General features: G+C 34.9%; 1 protein-coding gene across 6 annotated transcripts in view; it reads left to right on the top strand.

The window, feature by feature from the left end:
• The window catches only part of LOC129948012 (armadillo segment polarity protein), a 41,018-nt gene that overhangs the window by 6,426 nt on the left and 13,133 nt on the right, over positions 1-21,459 (top strand). For 3 of the 6 annotated variants that reach the window (XM_056058815.1, XM_056058814.1, XM_056058816.1), the window contains exons 2-6: positions 4,353-4,409; positions 8,985-10,618; positions 10,691-10,891; positions 10,955-11,227; positions 15,796-15,889. In XM_056058815.1, the coding sequence (XP_055914790.1) occupies positions 4,379-4,409; positions 8,985-10,618; positions 10,691-10,891; positions 10,955-11,227; positions 15,796-15,889 (2,233 nt within the window). In that variant the 5' untranslated portion in view covers positions 4,353-4,378. Of the gene's footprint in view, positions 1-4,352; positions 4,410-8,984; positions 10,619-10,690; positions 10,892-10,954; positions 11,228-15,795; positions 15,890-16,555; positions 16,777-21,459 lie in introns of all 6 variants that reach the window. The other 3 variants (XM_056058818.1, XM_056058817.1, XR_008781817.1) reach the window with 2 other exon arrangements.

The following is a 21,459-nucleotide window of genomic DNA, read 5'->3' as shown; positions in this document are numbered from 1 at the left end:
TCGGTGGCATATTAAAGGTATACAAAATCCTTTTAGGGTTCGCTAATTATAAAAAACGTTTTTTTTATAAACTTTAAATCTTAAAAATTAATTTAAATTCAAATTTACTCTTCTGTCTAGGAAATTATTCTGTTAGTCACACTTCAGGTAACTTTTTCAGACTTTTGACGAATCACACCGCATAACTTAAGCTTTGAGGCTAAAATTGTTTCACAATTGAATATAATACAAACAAATAGTGTTTAATTGCTTTTTTTTTTTTTTTTTAAAAACGCCTGCAAGACTAATGCAGGAAAATTAATGAAGTAGTTTTTTTTTTAATGAATGTTTTTTTTTTTAATGTAATGATGGTTTTCAACATGTACAGTTGAAAAAATAATAGAAACAAGAAATAATACTCTCAAAAGTAAAAATTGTTTGGTGGAAACAAATTTTTATTTTAACTTAACGGAAAAAGGTTCAGGCCAATGATGATTTCGCCTGGAAAAATAATAGAAACAAGCTTCTTTAACTGTTATTACAACGCAAGGATCAATTATTTTTTGTATGCAAATAGGTGTTTATAAGTTTGTCGGAAACGATGGTTGAAATTGCAAAAACCTTACACTGTTCTAAGAAAAAAGCATTTGAAACTTTACATTCAAGCCTAAAGAAGAAACAAGATGAAGAAAAAGACAAACTTCTTCGCGTTTTGATACACTATTGGTGAGAACATGTAAGAAGGAACCATTTACTTCTTTAAAAGAACTCAATAATGACAGCTAGAACAATAAGAAACCAAATTAAAGAAGCCAGTCTTCCTGGTACAAGTCCACGAAGAGTGCAGTTTTTTAACCAAGAAAAACATTATACAAAGATTTCCCTTTGCAAACAAACAGGAACACCGTTCTTATTGGAATAACGTTTCATGGTTTCATGGATCAAATCAAAATACGCAAAGAAGACAGTGAAAACGTTAATATAATAATTTGCGGGTACTTTTCAGCACATGATGTAGGTCCAATATTTTGGAACAAAGATAAGATGTGTGCTGTGGATTATATCCACATCTTTAATTCAGTTATGCTTCCATCAACAGAAGAAGGGTTGCGAATTAAACGAGAGTTCATGCAGGATGAAAACCCGAAGCACCCCTCCAAATTGTCTAACAAATACTTAAAACAGGATTAAATCAATGTTATGGAATGGCCATGCTAATCTCCCGAACCTAAACCCAATTGAGCACTTATGGGACATCCTAAATCGAAGGATCTGAGATTGTAAAAATAAAGATGAGTTGTGGTCGAAAATTTATAGGGAATGGTACTCCATACCCGTAGAGACATTTATCAACTTGGTGAATTCGATGGTGCGACTACAAAATACTGAAAGAATTTGAAATACTTTTACCGTTAAGTTACTTTCTCGCTACAAAAAGAGAGTGTTAAAAAAATGAACACGAAGCTTGTTTCTATTATTTTTTCCATCACTGTATAATCCCCTTCTTCAATATTTAGTTAAAATATTTATATTATTTTATATGATTTCAAAAATTTTTAAAAGTTAAGCAAATAGTTAATTTAAAGTTTAGATTCGAAATCAGCACTAAAAAAATTAAATCATAAACGTATTTTCAAAAACTATAAAAGTATCAAATTCAAGATTTTCGCAAAACTTCATAAGACTAATAAACTAATGAGAATTTTCAGAAACTAAGTAAGGTTATAAAATATTTTAAATTGTAATAGAAGAGAAAGATTTGTACTTTTGCAAAATCATCATACAATTTATTTTTAAGAAATATTTTTAGTTTTAACTCAGCCTTAAAAACTGCGTTTTTGGTTGTTTTTATCATTTTTAAAGAGGCATATTTTAAAAATCTGATGTAATAAGGGTGCATATTAAATATGTCAAAGTTGGCACGACCGATTATAATTTGGCTATAATTGTGGCTACAACTGATAAGTTAAAATTTAGTTTAGGAGCTGTAATTCAAAACTTTGCTTGCTTTGATTTTCTAAAATTCCCCCTAAATTTTATGTCAATGATGGTGTACTTTGGGTTGAAAATGTGTTTTTGTTTTTAATAGTGGGCTATTAAAGTTTCGGAGGGGACCAAAAGTTTGTATTTCGAACTTGAACGGCAAATATTTAAGTACATATGCCCTTTCCATGACAATCATTACTTTTGAAGTATTTGTCAATTCCTAGCAAGAGTTAGTGTCCGATAGAAACAAAACTAGATGCCACATGAATGGATTGAACATCTAATTTTTATCACTGGATTCAGATAACACAAAATATACACTGCTCGTCATCAGGTTAGCACATCTCCCATAAGCTTAATAGAACTGATCTGGGCGTTGATGTTTTCAACATGCAGCTTACATTGTGTACCCTATTTTTTCGTATCTTTGTATTCTCTCTCACTGGCAAAGAGAACATGCAATGGATGACTCCGTTATACGGTTTTTACTGTTTATGTTATTTTTTTTTATGGAAAAGTGACCTTTATTTTTGTTAGCACATGCAAATTGTTTTTAGTTTATCTTCAAGAGTTAAACGCGTAGGCTAACCGCATTTTTGCTGGAATATTCTCCCTTGCAACAACCTCTGGCACCCGGCCAGACTTCTGGCAAGCCATTGACAGCAGCCCTGTATAGATCGAAAGATCTCTGTTCTCCACAGGCGATGAGTTTGATACGATTTTTGTACCATCCTGCATCGGCTGTGTCTGGGAGAGGCCCCGGATTTTCCTCGATGACAGATACAAATCTGAATCCGAGGTGAGCCTTGACCTCTGCCCAATGATCATGACAGATGTTACCATCCACATGACTCCTGTCAATGACCGCGGCAATGATCTTACCTTTGAGCGCGTCGCTGAAGGAAAGATCTTTGTTGACGGCTGTTGTGCTGTTGGAAAGTACCTTCTGCCTTTTTCGTTCGGGCTTGTCACCCTCGAAAGACCTATCTCGCTTTGACGTTGAGTCGCCGCAGGTCGGTTTAGCTTTTTTGCTAAGAAAGCCACTAGCCCACTCGAGTTTACGCGTTTGCTCTGGGGTTCTTTCCGCCGGCGGTATGACACCGACTGCGGCTAGAATCCTTTCGGCATTGCGTTGGTCTACTAGTAGCAACCACAGGATTGACAACACGTTCACACACACCTGATTTGGCTCGACAGCCTTTTCAGGTGATGTGACCGCATTGGCAGCCTTGGTGCGATTTTTTTGTTTTAGGATAGTTTTGTTTGTTTGTTTATTTTTAATTTTTTTCATTTTATTCCCACGAGTAAAGCGGAAAGACGGTCAGCCCCGGCAGAGCCGCTTGCCGGGGTAAGGCAGAAATATGACGGACCTTGCCACAGCATCCGAAAGAGCTCGTTAACGGCTGGTTTATCCCCCAGCCTTTCATTCTTCGGCACGGTTTTCGTACTAGTACACTCACACCACCACTGAAATTAGGAACCTCTAAACTATGATTAAATTGGGTTTCCGAACGTTGCACTATTGAGGAGTTACAACAATTCAGCGATCCAACTCAACCTTAGCTAATCACCATCCTGCCAAGAACGCACAGGACTACTGTGGTGATCATTGCCCGCCTGGCACCCACTTGGAGGGTTTGAATGAGGATTTTGCCGGGCTATTTTTTGTGTTATTTTCTAAAAAAAAAATTAAAACAATGTTGAAAAACGGAAAAACAAAAATGTTTGTATTATTTAACTAAAAATTGAATCGGCCATAAATAAAAAATAATATAAAAATCTTAGCTCATAGTTTGGTTGCAATCAGTTACGCGGGAGTGTGTACTAACCTGATAACGGGCAGTGTATAAGCATATAATTGTATTTTTTTAAAGTCAGAAAGAAAAGTATTAAGACATGCCACGGGTACTACTACGGTACTAATGAAAGCTATAACTGTCCCTAAAAGTAAGCTTTTTGCAATGAAGATGCTAACAATAAATAAAAGAATGGATTAAAAACAAAAATTGTTTTTTTTTCGTAATTTATATTTTTAATATGTTCAGATAAAAACAGATTTATGAAAACTATCAAGAAAACAGTTTTGTATTATGTTTTTATGCAAAACTGACTAATTTTAAAAACTCTCCTGTTGTAGTTTTTGTCTCAAATGTTTGCTATTCCCTTTTCTTCACTGAATAAAGGCTAATAACTTAATGTATTGGTACAAACTTCTGATGCACAAACTATTCAAAAAATATCACAATCTTACAAGGACGAATTGCATATTGGCTTTTGTTTTTAAACTAAAATTCAATAACAAAATCCAGAATTAATTTTCCATTTCATTAAATAACTTTATTTTCATGAATAAATCTTATACATATATTTATTGTATTTCTTTTCAGGTGTGGTGTGAAACGCCTAAATCACCATGAGTTATTTGCCTCCCCAAAATCGAACCAGTAAGTACACAAAAAAATATACATACTTAACAACACTGCTGCATGCTTTTTAATTTAACCTAAAACAAACACTCCATCCAATCCAATGACGACGACGACCGACGTAGTGTACATTCTCTTTGTGTTGAGAATTTTTCTCATCGTTGCATAATTAATTGATTCCTCTTTCTTTATTTTATCATGAAAATCCATTTGAATTTTGAAAAAAAAAAAAAAAATCTCACCCAATTGGTGTTTTAAGAGTTCTAACTTGAGGCTAAAGCCTTGTAAAAAAAGAATCAGAGAAAAAATGATGCAAATTTGGGTCTCTTGAGCAATTGCACACGCCTTAGTGTATCCCGACCATGCCGTCGTGTTTCACTGGTCTTTATTTTTTTTTGTTTTACATTTAGGTATGTGCCTGTGCATGGAATCTATTTGCTTTCTAACACAAAAAGGCAAAAATTATGCCAACTTGTGAAAATGTTCCCGCCATAAAAGATTAAGCCCCATTCTGTTCGTTCTTTTTTTTCAATCATGTACTCATTCTGCGAAAAAATAGGCGAACAAACGGACGGATGGGAAAAAATCCTTTTGGCTGAATAAACTTGCTGCAGAAAGATGAATATAAAAAAAGAAAAAAAATTGTGAAAAAAATAAAACAAAGTAAAGCCCCTTAAACAAAAAAAAAATAAACTGCTTGTGCTGTAATAGAAACTAAGTGCTATGTATGTAGCTTACACTGCAGTCGTGCACTTGGTTGAATTAATTCATCTAACACTGTCGCGTCTCGTCACAGTCCTTGTCGTCATCGTCATCATAATTTTTCAGTTTTTTTTTTATTCTTCTCCTGCATCCTTTATCCTTCTCTCTCTCGACGTTTGTGTATTATTATTCCTTACGATACGATATCTGAGTTAGTGCATTGAGGAAAGCAGGAGAGAGTTCCTGTGAGAACACTACCAGCCACCAGCAACAACCCATGGGGGAGGTTATGAAAAATCTCCACCTACTTTTCCCGCTTCCCATTAATTCTGTCGTCGCATGTGTCAAAGGGATTTTGATTGTCAACAGGGATTTTTCTGCTTTCTATAAATTCGAAAAAAAATACATACAACAAAAAATGGGAAAAATTGGGTGGCGAGGAGGTGGATGGAAAAAGTTTACGTAAGTTGAGTCCTTCGGCTGCGCCTTTCAGTTGCGTTCCGCAATGTTTACAGAAATATATAAATCCGAAGTGGAATGAATACTTCCCATCACCTTTAGGTACGTTTATATTTCATTTATGTGTATTATGAAAAAGGAAATCTTTATATACATATGTACATTGCACATATGTATGTACATTTGCAATGTGCTTGCATAATGCATTGCTTGCGGTATTTTTGCGCCATTTCAAATTTACATTTGATTGGTCTTTTTTTGTTGTTGTTGTTGCTGTTTGTAACGTTGTTTTTATGTTACAATTTCACATCCAGGTGAATTTTATGATTAGTAAAATCCCTTTATAGAAAAAAAATGTGCTTACGAAATGTCAACGGATATTAAAATAAATGCAAAAGACACCTGTAGACGAATCAAATGGTATGTTTGTTTGATCATAAATGCATAGTTATAATTGATTCTATCTTACCTCATGCATATGGAAACGTTCAAATAGCCCTCAATTGTCGGTAACTGAAATTTGAATGCAAGTTACTTTCAAAAATGTTCTAAGTATTATAGTATTTCTGGAACTGCTGGAAACTCAATGAACCCTAATGTAACTCTAACCAAAATTAAGAATGACGGTTTTAATCTCTTCAAAAGCCGACTACCTGTCTTATTGACACGATCGTCTTGTTTAAATTGTTTACTTTATGTACTCTGTTCAACAAAAATAGTCAGTACAGGGAAGATAGGACTCAGTCTGATTGCATTGGCTTCCATAAGCGTTTCGCTCTTCAAAGAATTTTATTTTCAAAAGCATTGAAAGCCAAAAGCTCTTTAATAAAATGCTGCTCTGCTCTGCTTGTAATTAAGAGTCATAATAGTAATTTTGTAAAGATAATAAAATTATTCAGATGTCTTATCCCTGGATACAAAAATGGTTCATATTTTTTTCTTAGTCTGTTGACCTTCCTCACTTTTCAGAAAACGCATTTTGTTCTCATTTTTAGGTTGTGTAGAAGCTACAAAAAAAGCTTTTTTTATTGTTGATTTAATTTTCATTACCCTTTTTTCTCCATAAGGGTAGGGTATCTGTATAATTGTCTGTGATAGCAGTCAGAAGTGGGATGTCAGTGGCTTGTTCATTTTTTTAGGGGGAATGTCAGACGTCACTGCTTTGCAAGAAGCTCCCCCAAAAGACCTCCAGCTATTGGAAATCGATTTGGAATTCAAATTTCACTAAAGTCAAACATTGACATCTGATCTAACATTTTTGAATATATTTTGTTTTGGGAATGTACGAATGTCGCGAATTCCATCTTTAAGGCCTTGATTAGATTGTGGATAGACTTATCTTACATAGTCGTGGCATAAGTTTTGTTACAAGCATAAAACACCATAAGACTTGAACTATGTAATATTTTGTATTCATTGTTGTTTCATTTATTTGGCCGTAATATTAGTTCAACTAAAAAAGTAATTGCGTTTAAAATGACCCTTCTCAGCTTTAATTAAATTGGGTGGCGCAACCGTCCTTTTGAGAACTAGGGCCAAGTGACTGGCAACTCTCAACCATTCCTGTGTGCGAGTGCTGTTGTCAGGGATGAAAGGGACCTACAGTTTTAAGCTGAATCAGAAAGGCAAATTTGAGAAAGCACTTTTCATGAGAAGAATTACTCTTGGAGAATTTGTCAATTCCTCGCAAGAGGCAGTACCCGTGAAAAGAACTTTAGGTGACATAGACATGGATCGAACCACTAACCATCATGCTACGGGTACTACCTCAGCTTTAATGCCAGCCCTTAAACTTTCCGGTCATCGACCTATGGTGGCACGGACTTTTGCTTCTATTGATATTTTTGACACTGCTTTAGTTAACTCATTCTAAGATTTAAGATTTAAAAAATGTCTGTGAAAAGACTTCTACATTTCTGATGACAAAAAATAATCTTAAGGATTATAAAAATGGACTCACCGAGAGTCAATCTTATGCTTCTCGGAGACCTACGATATTGACCCTAGGGCACTTTTTTGTATCTTGGCTTTGTTTATCTCATCAAAATCCTGTAGAAAAATCCATCTATCGTCATTGAAAAGGATATTTGTTAAAACCCTTAACAAACCCCTCTACCACATCTCTTCGGCACAACTTTTTACATTCGTCCCACATTTTGGAGTGAGATTTGTAATGAAACAATTAAAGGAGCGTGGTGTTGATTACGTTTGACCCTTATTTCATGCTCAATTCTCACGTGTCACAGTAACATCACTTAGGCCCTTTCCACAGTAATTTTTAGAGTCGAGGTATTTACAAATGATCAATAGAGCGTCAATAGCTAATGTTTAGCTCTCTAACTAAATGGATCTGCTTTCGAAGAGCTTTTGGTGGTATTAACCACTTCTTTTTTTGAGGCAGAAATGACTTACAGAATTGCGTTTTTTCCTTTTCATTTACATTAAACTCATTTTTTACTTTCAATTTAATTAAAATTTCCAAAACTCAAAAAAAAAAAATCAACGACTGCTAGGCCAATAGCTACTGGTTGAATTCAATTGAACCTTACTTATCTTCATTGACCCCGCCGTTTTATGCCAGCCTCGTTCTCTTGACAGTTGTAACATGTCAGTGTTTTTTTTTTACAATCTGTATCTCGATTCTTCATTCTCAAATCAAACCTTGTGGTTAAAGGGTTTTCTAGAGGGAGGTAATAGAAAACACGTAGGTAAAAAGGTATCTACAAATAAAGGTTAACAAAGGATAGATAAGTATTTTTAATTTACCAATTAATTTAAATAATTTTGTGTTGCTCAGCAAATGTTGTTTCAAGCTCTGGAGCTTGTAAAATCATCCAAACAGCTACCAAAAGTATACAAATATTTACTAAGGCACAACATACAGTACAGTACTCTTACGCACTACATTGAAGTATCATGTTCACATGAAAGTAAAATGCACTCACTCATGAAATACTCACCGACTTCAACATACGATTCCAATAAAAATAAAATAAAATAAGAAAAAAAAAAACAATCTCCAGTGTGGTTTCAAAATTATTTCAAGCTGCATTACTTTCATATACGAGTGTTATATATATTTACAAGTCGTCGTATAGGTATATAATGTACAGAGAAGCTCAACAGTATATAAAACTGTAATGATTGTAATGCGTCTGATAAAAAAAGGAGAACACCTAACCCCTTCATCGACATACACTAGCGGTAGCTTTGCACTTTTAATGGAACCCATCTTTAGAAGAGTAATATTCTCAAGTGGTACGATTCACAGTCGAATACATTTTCTACTCTACAACCTCTCATCGATTTATTGTTGTCGTGTTCCTTTTATTTTTATTTTTTGTGTATTTATATTTTTTAATAGTATCGTCTTATATTGTAGACTTTTCTTTAATGATGGGTTTTGTTTTTTTTTTTCGTTTGATTTTTCAGTGCCGCATAATCAATACAATCCACCGGACTTACCAATGGTATCGTCTAAGGAGCAAACGCTTATGTGGCAACAAAACTCGTATTTGAGTGATTCCGGTATCCATTCGGGTGCTGTGACGCAAGTGCCCTCGTTGAGTGGCAAGGAAGATGAAGAAATGGAAGGTGACCCATTGATGTTTGATCTGGACCAGGGTTTTCCCCAGAATTTCACCCAGGATCAAGTTGACGATATGAATCAGCAATTGAGCCAGACACGTTCTCAGCGTGTGCGGGCAGCAATGTTCCCTGAGACACTTGAAGAAGGTATTGAGATCCCATCGACTCAGTTCGATCCGCAACAACCCACAGCTGTTCAGCGTTTATCTGAACCGTCGCAAATGCTTAAACATGCCGTGGTCAATCTAATCAATTATCAGGATGACGCTGAACTTGCAACCCGAGCAATTCCCGAACTCATCAAACTTTTGAACGATGAAGATCAAGTTGTTGTCTCGCAGGCAGCTATGATGGTCCATCAATTGTCAAAGAAGGAGGCTTCTCGTCATGCCATCATGAACAGCCCCCAAATGGTGGCTGCTTTAGTACGTGCCATTTCGAACAGCAACGATCTGGAGACAACCAAGGGAGCCGTAGGAACCCTACACAATTTGTCACACCATAGACAAGGCCTGTTGGCGATTTTCAAGAGCGGGGGCATTCCAGCACTGGTTAAATTGCTCTCTTCGCCTGTTGAATCTGTTCTCTTTTATGCCATTACCACTTTGCACAATTTGCTTCTGCACCAGGACGGCTCAAAAATGGCCGTGCGTCTAGCTGGGGGCCTCCAGAAGATGGTCACCCTGTTGCAGCGTAACAATGTGAAATTCTTAGCCATTGTCACTGATTGCTTGCAAATTCTGGCTTATGGCAATCAAGAGAGCAAGTTGATAATTTTGGCTTCCGGTGGACCGAACGAGTTGGTTCGCATAATGCGTTCGTATGACTACGAGAAGCTCTTGTGGACAACATCGCGAGTGTTGAAGGTATTGTCTGTCTGTTCAAGCAATAAACCAGCTATTGTTGATGCTGGTGGGATGCAAGCTTTGGCCATGCATTTGGGCAATCCATCACAGCGTTTGGTGCAGAATTGTCTCTGGACTCTGCGAAATTTGTCGGACGCAGCAACCAAAGTTGAGGGACTGGAGGCTCTTCTGCAGAGCTTGGTTCAAGTTTTGGCTTCCACAGACGTTAATGTTGTTACTTGTGCAGCTGGCATTCTCTCCAACTTAACTTGCAACAATCAACGCAACAAGGCAACCGTCTGCCAAGTTGGTGGAGTCGATGCTCTTGTTCGTACTATCATCAATGCAGGCGACCGTGAAGAAATTACCGAGCCTGCTGTATGTGCTCTTCGTCATTTGACTTCGCGCCACGTTGACTCCGAGCTAGCCCAAAATGCAGTTCGTTTGAATTATGGATTATCAGTAATTGTTAAGCTGTTGCATCCTCCATCCCGTTGGCCACTCATTAAGGCAGTTATTGGTTTAATTCGTAATCTGGCACTTTGTCCAGCAAACCATGCACCATTGCGTGAGCACGGTGCCATACACCACTTGGTTAGACTCCTAATGAGGGCATTCCAAGACACAGAGAGGGTAAATAGATACAAAAAAATAATAATATATTTTTGAAGTGTAATTTTTTAACTCTTCTACTTCTGTTTGCAGCAACGTTCTTCGGTTGCAAGCACAGGTTCACAGCAACCGAGTGCATACGCTGATGGTGTACGCATGGAGGAGATTGTTGAAGGCACTGTTGGTGCATTACATATTCTCGCTAGAGAATCACATAATAGAGCACTTATTCGCCAGCAGGCTGTTATTCCCATCTTTGTTCGCTTGTTATTCAACGAAATTGAAAATATTCAGGTAAGTTTTGATACATATTTTATTTAAAAGAAATATAAGTAAAAATATATCTACTATTAAAAGCGCGTTGCTGCTGGAGTACTTTGTGAGTTGGCTGCTGATAAAGAAGGAGCAGAGATAATCGAGCAAGAAGGTGCCACTGGGCCCTTAACCGATCTATTGCATTCAAGAAACGAAGGTGTAGCTACATACGCTGCAGCCGTTCTATTCCGCATGAGCGAAGACAAACCCCAAGATTACAAGAAACGTTTGTCTATTGAGTTAACAAATTCTCTTTTAAGAGAAGATAACAATATATGGGGCAATGCTGATCTCGGAATGGGACCAGACTTACAGGTATATTAATTGTTGATTCCATTTAAAAAAAAGAACAAAACTACACTTTTTATTTAAGAAAATTGTGAACAATAATGTAAACAATTAGAAATATCAGTGCCTTAGAATATTTGGAAATTGTATCCCTCTCCTGCCCCTCGTCGCTAGAATTTATATGTATCTCTAGTTGGTTTGTTTACATCTTGTAAACACACAAGCAAACATTCATGAATAGAAGATGTGGGTCGTTAGTTTAAATATTTATTTTAAGGTTTATTTTTTATTAGCAGGGTTATTCTTTAAAAACAATCTATTTTAAGTTCATACACAAAAATAACACATTTTTGTCACAATTGGATGGATACAAAAAGTGGTGGAACTTTTTTAAAATCACTTTAAAGATTCACAGGGGATTAGATTTGTATATAGTTTGACAAATGTAATTTCGAATAATTTAATAAAATGCACATTGATTTCTTCAGAAGTTTCATGAATCTCTATTGTAATTTTTAAATAGTCATTTTTAAAGCAATCGTTTTGTAAACATTCTTAAAGAATGCTATAGTAAGGTTTTTAAAATAGCTTTCTTTAGACTTTTTCTTATGTACAGTCACCCTCAGTCATATTCGTACAGGAGAGTTAAATTCAATAGAATTATTAAAAATAGTAGAATAAATAACAAAACAAAATTCCAAATTAAAATTTAACTCTAGAAAATCATGTTTCCAGTGCTTACATGCAAAATGGGCATATAATCAAACAATACGAATGGTCAGTTAACAAAATGAATAAAAAGTAATTTTAAGAAAAGTAATTCAAGTGCAAAAATAGGTGCTATTGCCAATAGAAACCGATGAACCATTCAATACACCATCACTGAAGAAAAAATAATTAAAATAAACCAAGAAAAAGAGCAAATCCTAAATGATGCCGACCAAAGGTTCATTTTGCTCCAAATAAAAACAAATCCGAATATCAATTGTTCCTAAATTGGCTGAAATTTTAAAAACTGACCTCAACAAAAATGTAAGTTCCATTAGGCTCACGAATCAAAGATGATGCAAAGAGGTACTAAAATAAGAAAGTAGACTTCTGGAAGAACGTTATTTTCACCGATGAAAACAAGCTTAGTTTATTTCGATCTGGTTTCGAGAAAGTCTGACACGGAGCCGAATCCGAAACACTTTAAATATGTATGTGGATCCATAATAGCGTGAGGCTATTTTTCGGCGGCGAGGACTGGCAACCTTGATAAATAATAAATGCGATAATGAACTATGGTGTATTTATCACCATTCTAAAAAAAATTCAAGGAAAGTGCCCTTATGCAAGGTTTGAAAAACAAATTTGTATTTTACCAAGACAATAATCCTAATTACACCGCATAGAGCTTGCACCTGGAGCTTTTATAACTGTCCAAAGGTGTTGCAAACATCACTACAGTCACCGGATGTAAATCCAATTAAAATGTGGGAGCATTTGGATTCAAGAATTCGAAAACACCAGGTAACTGAGGGCCGATTCCAGAAAGTGCGGCGGATTGCATTGAAATCGAAAATTCAATTTCGACCGTCTTCGCTTTGAGTTAATTTCAAAAGCGAACATGGAAGAAAACGATCCTTCCATTTTTCCAGCTTAAATGTCAAATATTTCCAATCCATTTCCATGATATTTTCCAATTTTCCATTTATTTGTCAGCTGTTTCCAAAAATATGACATTTCCTTCCACTAAAACTAATTGTTTTTCTCTGAAAAAAGTATCTTAATGTTTGTAGTTATATTTTAATATTATTGTTGGTTTCAAGTAAACAAAACTAGTTTTCAATGGACTTCATAAGTGTTTTTTTAAAAGAAAAGAAGCTAATTATTTAAATATTTAAAGAAAACTATTTAGAAGTGGGTCTTTTCGCCTCTTGATGTTCCCCCCAAAGAGTGTGTATTTAATTATCTTTTTCCAAATTAAATTTTTTTTAAGGATTTTTGTTCAATAAGTTTTATAAAATTGTTTCGACTATCGCGAGAAGCATTTGTGTACGTTTTTGAAGAAATCAAAGATGATTTCAAACGAGAAAACACTACCAAAAGAGCGTTGGGCAGGACTACCTAATCGCTATGGCTCAACCAACGGTATCCAAGGTTTTGAGTGAAATTCAACTCAAAAAAACACAAATAAAACTTATTTTTGTTTACATTTTGTTCCAATCCGCCACTATCACGCCTGTCGCTTTCAAAATCCACTAGAAGAATGACATTTTTTTGGAAAGCACTTTCGCTTTCCAAATGGAAACATTAAAAGCGATCCGCCGCGCTTTCTGGAATCGCCCCTCTGGTAAAAAAAAGAGCATTAAAAGCGATTTCAAAGAATGAAGTGCAATTGACCCGACTTTCACCCTTAAATTAGTTGGAATCAATGTCGAAAAAGCTAAAAGCCGTCATAGAAAATAAATGGTATGGCATAAAATGTTAAGAATGTTTTACACCAACACCTGTTCAAATGTGATTCATTTTAAAAATTTATTATAAAATGCATGTTCTAGTTGTTAACTTCTTTGCTTGTCAAGAAGATCAATATACCTAGTCCAGCCATTAGTTCTGTTGTGGCCATTGGTCTATAGCCGCACTTACTGTGTCGATGGGTATCGATGACCCTGCTGTTAAAAAAGCAACTTTTAGGCTATCCAATTTTCGATAGGGGTCTTACAGGCCATCTTCTCTAGTTCGGACCGCAAACAGTAATCCAATGGATTCAAATCTGAACTCACCGACGACCAACCTGCAGGTGCAATAAAATCCGGAATATTTGTTCTAAGCCAGGTTGAGTTCAAAAATGCAACTAGCTGCGCAAGTCATGCCGACAAAATTCATGCAATGCATTTATTAACATAAAAACTTCTGCAAGCATGCGACAGATATACAGTTTTCAAAAACCAGTTCATAAATGTTATGAAAGAAGGCCTATAAAAAAATGTGATAAAAACAATTAAGTTTAAGAAAGCGGGTTTTGGTTTTTTAATGTCTTAACAAAGTTCTTTCAAAATGTTTTACATTAATGATCTTACCCCCACTCTTGTGTACTTTTGGCCTTGTGTGCTGGAGCAGAGTCTTGTTGGAAGACCCATCTTTCCCCGTTAAAGAGAGTATTTGTTAATCTCTTAACAACACCCTCGATAACATTCTCCTGATATACTTTTGCACAGGTTTTTACACCTGTGTCACAAAATATGCAGTGATGTGACACCTTTATGAGAACCTCCCACCAAACCATTACTGAAGCGGGGTGGTGTCCACGCTGAACCCTTAGAACAACTTTTTTAGCTTCTTTGGATGACGTCGCATTTTATCGTTTTGTTTATTATAAAATTCTTTTATTGTGAAGATTTTTTCATCCGTAAACAAGATAAAGCTTTTGCTTCTTTCAAGTATTATTTTTTTAAGACTTGGAGTTAAAAGATGTCCTATTGCTCAACGATAGGTTAAAGCCTATCATCTCAGATGAGCTTTGACATGGATCTGGCGGATGTGTCCAATTCTCTGGACATGATCTTCTGCTTCCGGAGAGGATTCTTACGAATTCGTTCACGCACAGCTATTAATTTTGCGCTCGATCGAGGGACGCATGGGCGACCACTTCTTGGTCTGTCTTCTACTCTTGACAGTTCATCAAAACGTTTGATAGTACGATACTCAAACATTCACGATAAACCAAGTGTTTTTAAAAGTTCAAAAATTTGGTTTAAATTTTTTCCACACTTATTTAATGCGATTTTCGAATTGATTTTCTTTAACGCCCCACTCCATGATTTCTGATCAAAAGCTGAAACCAAACTAGCTTCCATTCTTTACTAAAAAGATTACGTATTTCGAAAATATAGGTAACGGTATTATTCATAGTGGAAGTAATAAACAATGCGCTCTTAGGTATACTAGGTATATTGAAGTGGAACTATGCAAAAATACAAAATGTACGAATATGGCTAAATCTAACTGTTGTTGTATTTGAGAAAAGTTTTACTTAAATTACTTTACACATTTCTCAGACCAATCAATGTATCAACAATATGTAATACATGATAAAGTATTTCTATGAGATGTTCCTTAAACACATGTCACAACACAATCATTTATATTATACTGAAATAAATATTTTAGTTTGGTCTTAGGAAATCGATAATTACATTTGTCAAATATAGCTTTTCACAGTAGTTTAATAGATAAAATTAAGCAACAAGAAAATAAGTTTTGTTTTAAATACTTTTATTAATTTAAATTTTTAATTTATAAATGTTTTTTATTTTTCTTTGTTTTCTTTTCTTTTTATTTTATTTTTATGTTGGAAACAAAATTTTCTCCACGTATACGATTTTTAACAACCATCACAAATTATATATATACAAAAAAATAATCTCCCTTCTCTCTGCACCTGTATTATTCGGGCTTTGACTTTAAATTCACATCAACAACAAACAAAAAAAACAATAAAATGCAAATCACAAATTAAATATAATAACTAATTCGTTATTGTTGTTGACGGACAAAATAAAAAAACTATCACTTCTACCGAACTAATTCAATAAAAATACAAAAAATAGGATATGCTTGGACCAGAACAAGCATATGAGGGCTTGTATGGGCAAGGCCCTCCGAGCGTACACAGCTCACATGGAGGTCGAGCATTTCAACAAGGTACGTACCAAAGTAACGAGTTGCATGTCATCTCACCTAGTTTGAATATTAATCATTAAAGTTACATTTTATGTACATTAAAAACAAACTAAACAAAAATGTTTTCAAACAAAATCATTTATAAAAAGATTTGCCTAAACAAAAAAAAAAAAAAAACATTTTCACATAATTACCACCCTAATTCTCTAACTATTAACATATTTTTACTTATATAATTACTAATCAAAAACAATAAACAATCAAACGATGCACATAAAGAAATATAGTTAAGTTATCACACACACATTGCACAACTGTTTTGAAAGAACAAAAAAAGTAAAAACAATAACTTAACATTTTTAGTCAAATACAAAGTACTAAACGTAAGTTGATCTAAAAACTAAAAACAAAACGTTACTGCACATACTAAATCAAAATGCAGTTTAAAGAAAAATGTTTGAGTTTATTTTTGTTGTTCACCCCACTTTTTACAGTCACCCACCCCCCTCATAATTAATAATATAATATTTATATTCTCACACGTTGATGTAGGATATTTTGTGAAGAATTGAAAATAAGTTTTAAATGAATGTTTGTCAGCATAATACAAATAAATATTTCCCTTTTCTTTTTGTTTTATATACGTATGTATCAAAATAAACACTTCTTCGACATTTATCACTAAAGAACTACCTGTTATTATTATTGGCGACGACACGATGAACAACTACGATGAATATTATTATCGTATGGTTGAATAGCAAAGTACATAATATACAAAACTATACTAAACTATACTAAAAATACTATTTGGAAAATTACACAAGTTAACATCATACAAAAAAGAGAAGAAAAGAGAGAATGACTTTTCTCCCAATTGGCTGAACAAAATTGTCTTTTCCTGACAGGTATTCCATAAAGTCTAAACAAATTACGAGCATTTCAAAAAGTCAAAAACACTTAACACGAAATCGCACCCAACCATGTAATTTGCAAAATACGGTTTAGATAGAAAATTTGTGTAGACTTTGGGTTAGGTTTATTGAAAATCTCGGAAGACTGGAATTGGAACATAAAAGTTATATATTTTTCTTTGTTTATTTATTGAACATTTTTCGAATCAGTTTAAATAATTTAACGTAATTCATTAAGATTTAAAAGTTCGTACATGAGGAGTAAAAGAAACTCCGATTATTGATTACAAGTTAGAGTTTCTTTTAGGCCTCAGTACGAATTCATTATTTCCTGATTACAAGTAAGAACTTGCTTGCCTTATTTTAATAAGAATGAGTTTCAAAACTATTATGAAACAATTAAATTACCGATTTGGTCCCCTTATTATATCCACAGGTCGCTGTGTTCTTAGTATGATCCATTGTTTAATTTTAATTTTTAAACTCGCAGTTGTATTAAATTACATCTGTTTATTTATAAAAAGGTTCAATGAAAACTCCCTAAGTCCATTTTCAGCAAAAATGAAATTAACACACTAAGTTCATGCAAATGATAAAATTTATATTTTTTCAAAACTCCCTAAATTAACGATGCACCATTTTTAAATTACAAAGAATTGAAACTCCCAAAATCTATTAATTTGCCTGTTGTTTCAAACTTTTAATGCAAATATCTCAAAACACAAAAAATGGACTTAGGGAGTATGCAAATATCTCAAAACACAAAAAATGGACTTAAGGAGTTTTAATAGAACGACGACGATATATCCTACTACAATTTAAGTACAATTTCACTTAAACCTATGTATACATAATGGCTTGTAAAGGGGAATAAAATAAATTGTGCAAGATGGAATGTCCAAATCTTTGAGTTTCTTTAAATTATTCTGTTTGCTCTTAGTTGAAGATTTTATGTAAGTCGCACTGGTGCTGTAAAGACTTGAAAAAACGCAGATATTGGCAAAGCTTTCATTGAATTTCGATCATCAATATTTATAAGGTCAATCATAAATTTAAAAGATTTTTTTCCAATCGATACCTTTGATACAAATCGTCCTCATCTATTTCAAAGACGACCTTTCGTTTTCTGTTGGATGGTAGACAACATCCAGCAAACTATTAATATATGCTTAAGTCTTTTGACGTTTAAATTTTTGTTTTTAAATTTTCAAATAAAGTATCATGCAATGTAATGTTCTCTCAATCAGTTTGTTTATTTTTGACGTTTTATTGATTTAAAAACAGCCTGATAATAGGTTACGCCATGTTAATTTTTAGCCTCCAGGCTATCTTTTTAAAATGGGTTTAAATTGTCTGCATAACATAAAATGAAATTTAGTTTAGCAAAGGCAAATCAGAACTTATCAAAGAACTATGAATATAACCCAATATGTTTAATTTACAAAACCTAATTTGAGACCACTGAAGTGAATTGAATTTCATTTCTATCCCTTTCTGTAATCAAGATACTGTAAAGATTCTTAAATTCCTGCTCTAAGCTTATTTTTGGGCCACCTCATAAAAGCACAAGCAAATTCGTCTTGCACTTTTCATTCCAAGACCTCTGATAGCCCAGATTAAAAAAAAAAGTACAGGGATGTTAAACTTTCTTTCCGTTCCGGAGAATTGGTCTCTACTGTCGCTGTAGAGCATCACGTACAGCTTGTCGTCTTCTATGCATACGGGACAGTAGATCACGCGAGGAACTTTTATCTCGGAACAACGCAAGGAGCTAGCCTATGCGGACGACGTTGCTAAACCAGTTTCAGGAAAGCATCTTAATATCCTGGATGCCGTGGACAGACTAATACTTTGGGCTGATCGGTTTGGACTGGGTGTTAACCCACACAAAACCGATCTGGTCTTATTTTCGAGGAGATAAAAAATTCCATTTGTCAACCCTCCCTATATTAAAGGAATCCAATTAAAATTCTCAGACGAGGCTAAATACCAGGATCTTGTCTTAGACAAAAAACTAAACGCAACGTACAGGAAAGAATCAAAAAAGCTACTGTAGCTCTCTTTTCTTGCAAAAAAGCTATTGGCAATAAATGGGGCTTACAACCCAGAATCACGCATTGGCTATACACATCGGTAATCAGACCGATTTTAACATACGGTGTGATAGTATGGTGGACTGCTTTAGAGAAAGGTATAAACAGGGATAAGTTAAACAAAGTCCAACGTTCAGCCTGCCTATGTATAAGCGGATCGCTTCGCACGACCCTGTCTGCAGCACTGGACACCTTGCTTTACCTTACACCTCTTGACATATTTAGCAAACAAATAGCTGCAAGCTCTGCTATTCGCCTCAATGCTTCGTCGCAGTGGACTAACAACAACATTGGCCACTCCGTAATTCTAAGGTACTTAGAATCAATTCCAAAGCACACAGACTACACCATTCCCCAACTGCAATTCGACAGAAACTTCCAGATTTCTATACCTCCCAGATCTTTTTGGGAGGATAGGACATACTTGGAGGATGAGTCAATCCATTTTTACACAGATGGGTCCAAAACAAAAGAAGGGGTTGGTGGAGGTGTGTACTCTGAACGACTGAAATTGGGTCTCTCATTCCGCCTTCCTAATCATTGTAGCGAGTTCCAGGCGGAACTTTTGGCGATTAAGGAAGTCTTGTCTTGGCTCAAAGAAAACGTGATATCAATATCTGATATCCGTATTTTCTCTAACAGCCAGGCCGCTATCAAATCTCTGGGCTTTGTCTCTACAAACTCTATAACAGTCCATAACTGTCGATCATCTCTAATGGAGATGGCGCAACAGTTTAATATTCACCTTTGCTGGGTGCCGGGCCATAGAGACTTTCCAGGTACAGTACAGCCCATCCTACCACGTTTGGCAAGTACTGGCATACCAATCGCTACTTGTAAACTGCTGCTAATGCAAGACGCTGCGAGGAGGGCAGGCACCAGGTGGAACAACATCACCACGTGTCAAGTCACAAAAAACATCTGGCCAACACTGGATTTAAAACGTTCAAGGTGCTTGCTCTCTCTAAGCACATCGCATATAAGCTCGATAATAGGTGTCATAACCGGACACTGTCTAATAGGAAAGCACGCTACGAGACTAGGCGTATTCTCAAATGCTTTTTGCAGAAGCTGTATGGACGAGGAAGAGGAAGAAACGGTTCTTCGTCTTCTCTGCACATGCCCTGCTCTAGCTCGAAAACGCAAGAATTACCTAGGAGAATTCTTCTTTAACGATCTAAACGATCTAAATCATATCGGTATAATCAGCCTCTCACGTTTCGTAAGGGACTCAAGCTGGTTCCATTGAGCTTAGGAGGAAGCCTCAAGATTCCTGTGGTATCACAATGGGCCATTAAACTGGCCTAAGTGTGTCCGTTTCCATCTTCGACAGCCACTATAACCTAACCTAACGCAAGGAGCTTTTATCCGCTTTTTTTTTTGTTATATGCTTCTGCACAAAATACCAGGACTCTCATAATAAAGTTCACTTTGTTTGCCTGAGGGGAGACCTTTGCCAGTCAATTGCTTTATTGGCAACAAAAAAACAGCGATTAGAAAGAGTAATCCTTCGTTTTATCTCGGATCCAAGGTAGACTAAGTCGATTGTAAACACTGGTGTTATTTTCTGCGTTCATGGCGGATCCAAGGTAGACTTAGTCGATTGTAAACACAATACAAATAAAAGAAAAGTATTTATGTACAATCAAATCTGTAATACATTCTAGTGAGTATTTACCAAGAAGAATGAAATGTATAAACTCATAATTTCTCAAACGAAGTTACTGGTATTATTGATGTTTACAATTCGAAAATATTTCTCGATAAAACGTATATTGATGTTGAGCATTATTAAAAATAATAATAGCCGCGTTTTATTATCACCATGATCTGATCCGGATCTTGGATTTACATGCATTACAACAACAACACAAGATCCTGCTTTGTGTTTGGATCTCAATTTGAGATCCAAAATTTAATTCTTTTTTTCACAACAAGGAGCGCTCTATCATTGTGATTTTACATGTAAATGTTGGTATCATTGCAAACAAATTAAATAAAACCTGTATTGCCATATAAACATTTTAATTTGACTGAAATAAAATATTTTTTTTTAAATAAAAAGCGAGAAGCTTTATATTTATTCATTTGGTATATAATCCATGAAATAATTAGATATTTAAACAAAACTAATTAATTGGTGAAATTCAAATAATTAAGTCCAAAAAAATGTATATTTGACATAATTTATGGGTAATATTTTGCCCAAAAAAAAGGAACAAAAAAAATCATTGAGCAAAATGTTCTATGGGCAACCCTGCTTTAAATGTCAAAAAACAAATAAAATCGAGAAAGCTGCAGCAGAAAAAAATGTTGAAAATACTTTTACATGGGAATTTTTTGAAATCATTCTTTAAATTGAAAATGGTTGTAAGAAACACTTAGGTGACATAAATTAGAACTCAGAACCGTCTGAACCATCTCAATGAAGAGAGTAGTTTTGCAATGACAGTGGTTTGTATGTAACACTTCCAAGAATTTCGAGAGAAAATCATACAAATTCTTAAAAGTGTTACATACAACCCACCGTCATTTCAAAACTACTCTCTTCTTTGGGATGGTTCAAACGGTTCGGAGTTTTAAT

The sequence above is a fragment of the Eupeodes corollae genome, chromosome 2, assembly GCF_945859685.1.
Source record: "Eupeodes corollae chromosome 2, idEupCoro1.1, whole genome shotgun sequence".
Classification (NCBI taxonomy): domain Eukaryota; kingdom Metazoa; phylum Arthropoda; class Insecta; order Diptera; family Syrphidae; genus Eupeodes; species Eupeodes corollae.
The sequence above is the reverse complement of the archived record's forward strand: the minus strand, read 5'-3'. Positions and strand labels throughout refer to the sequence as shown.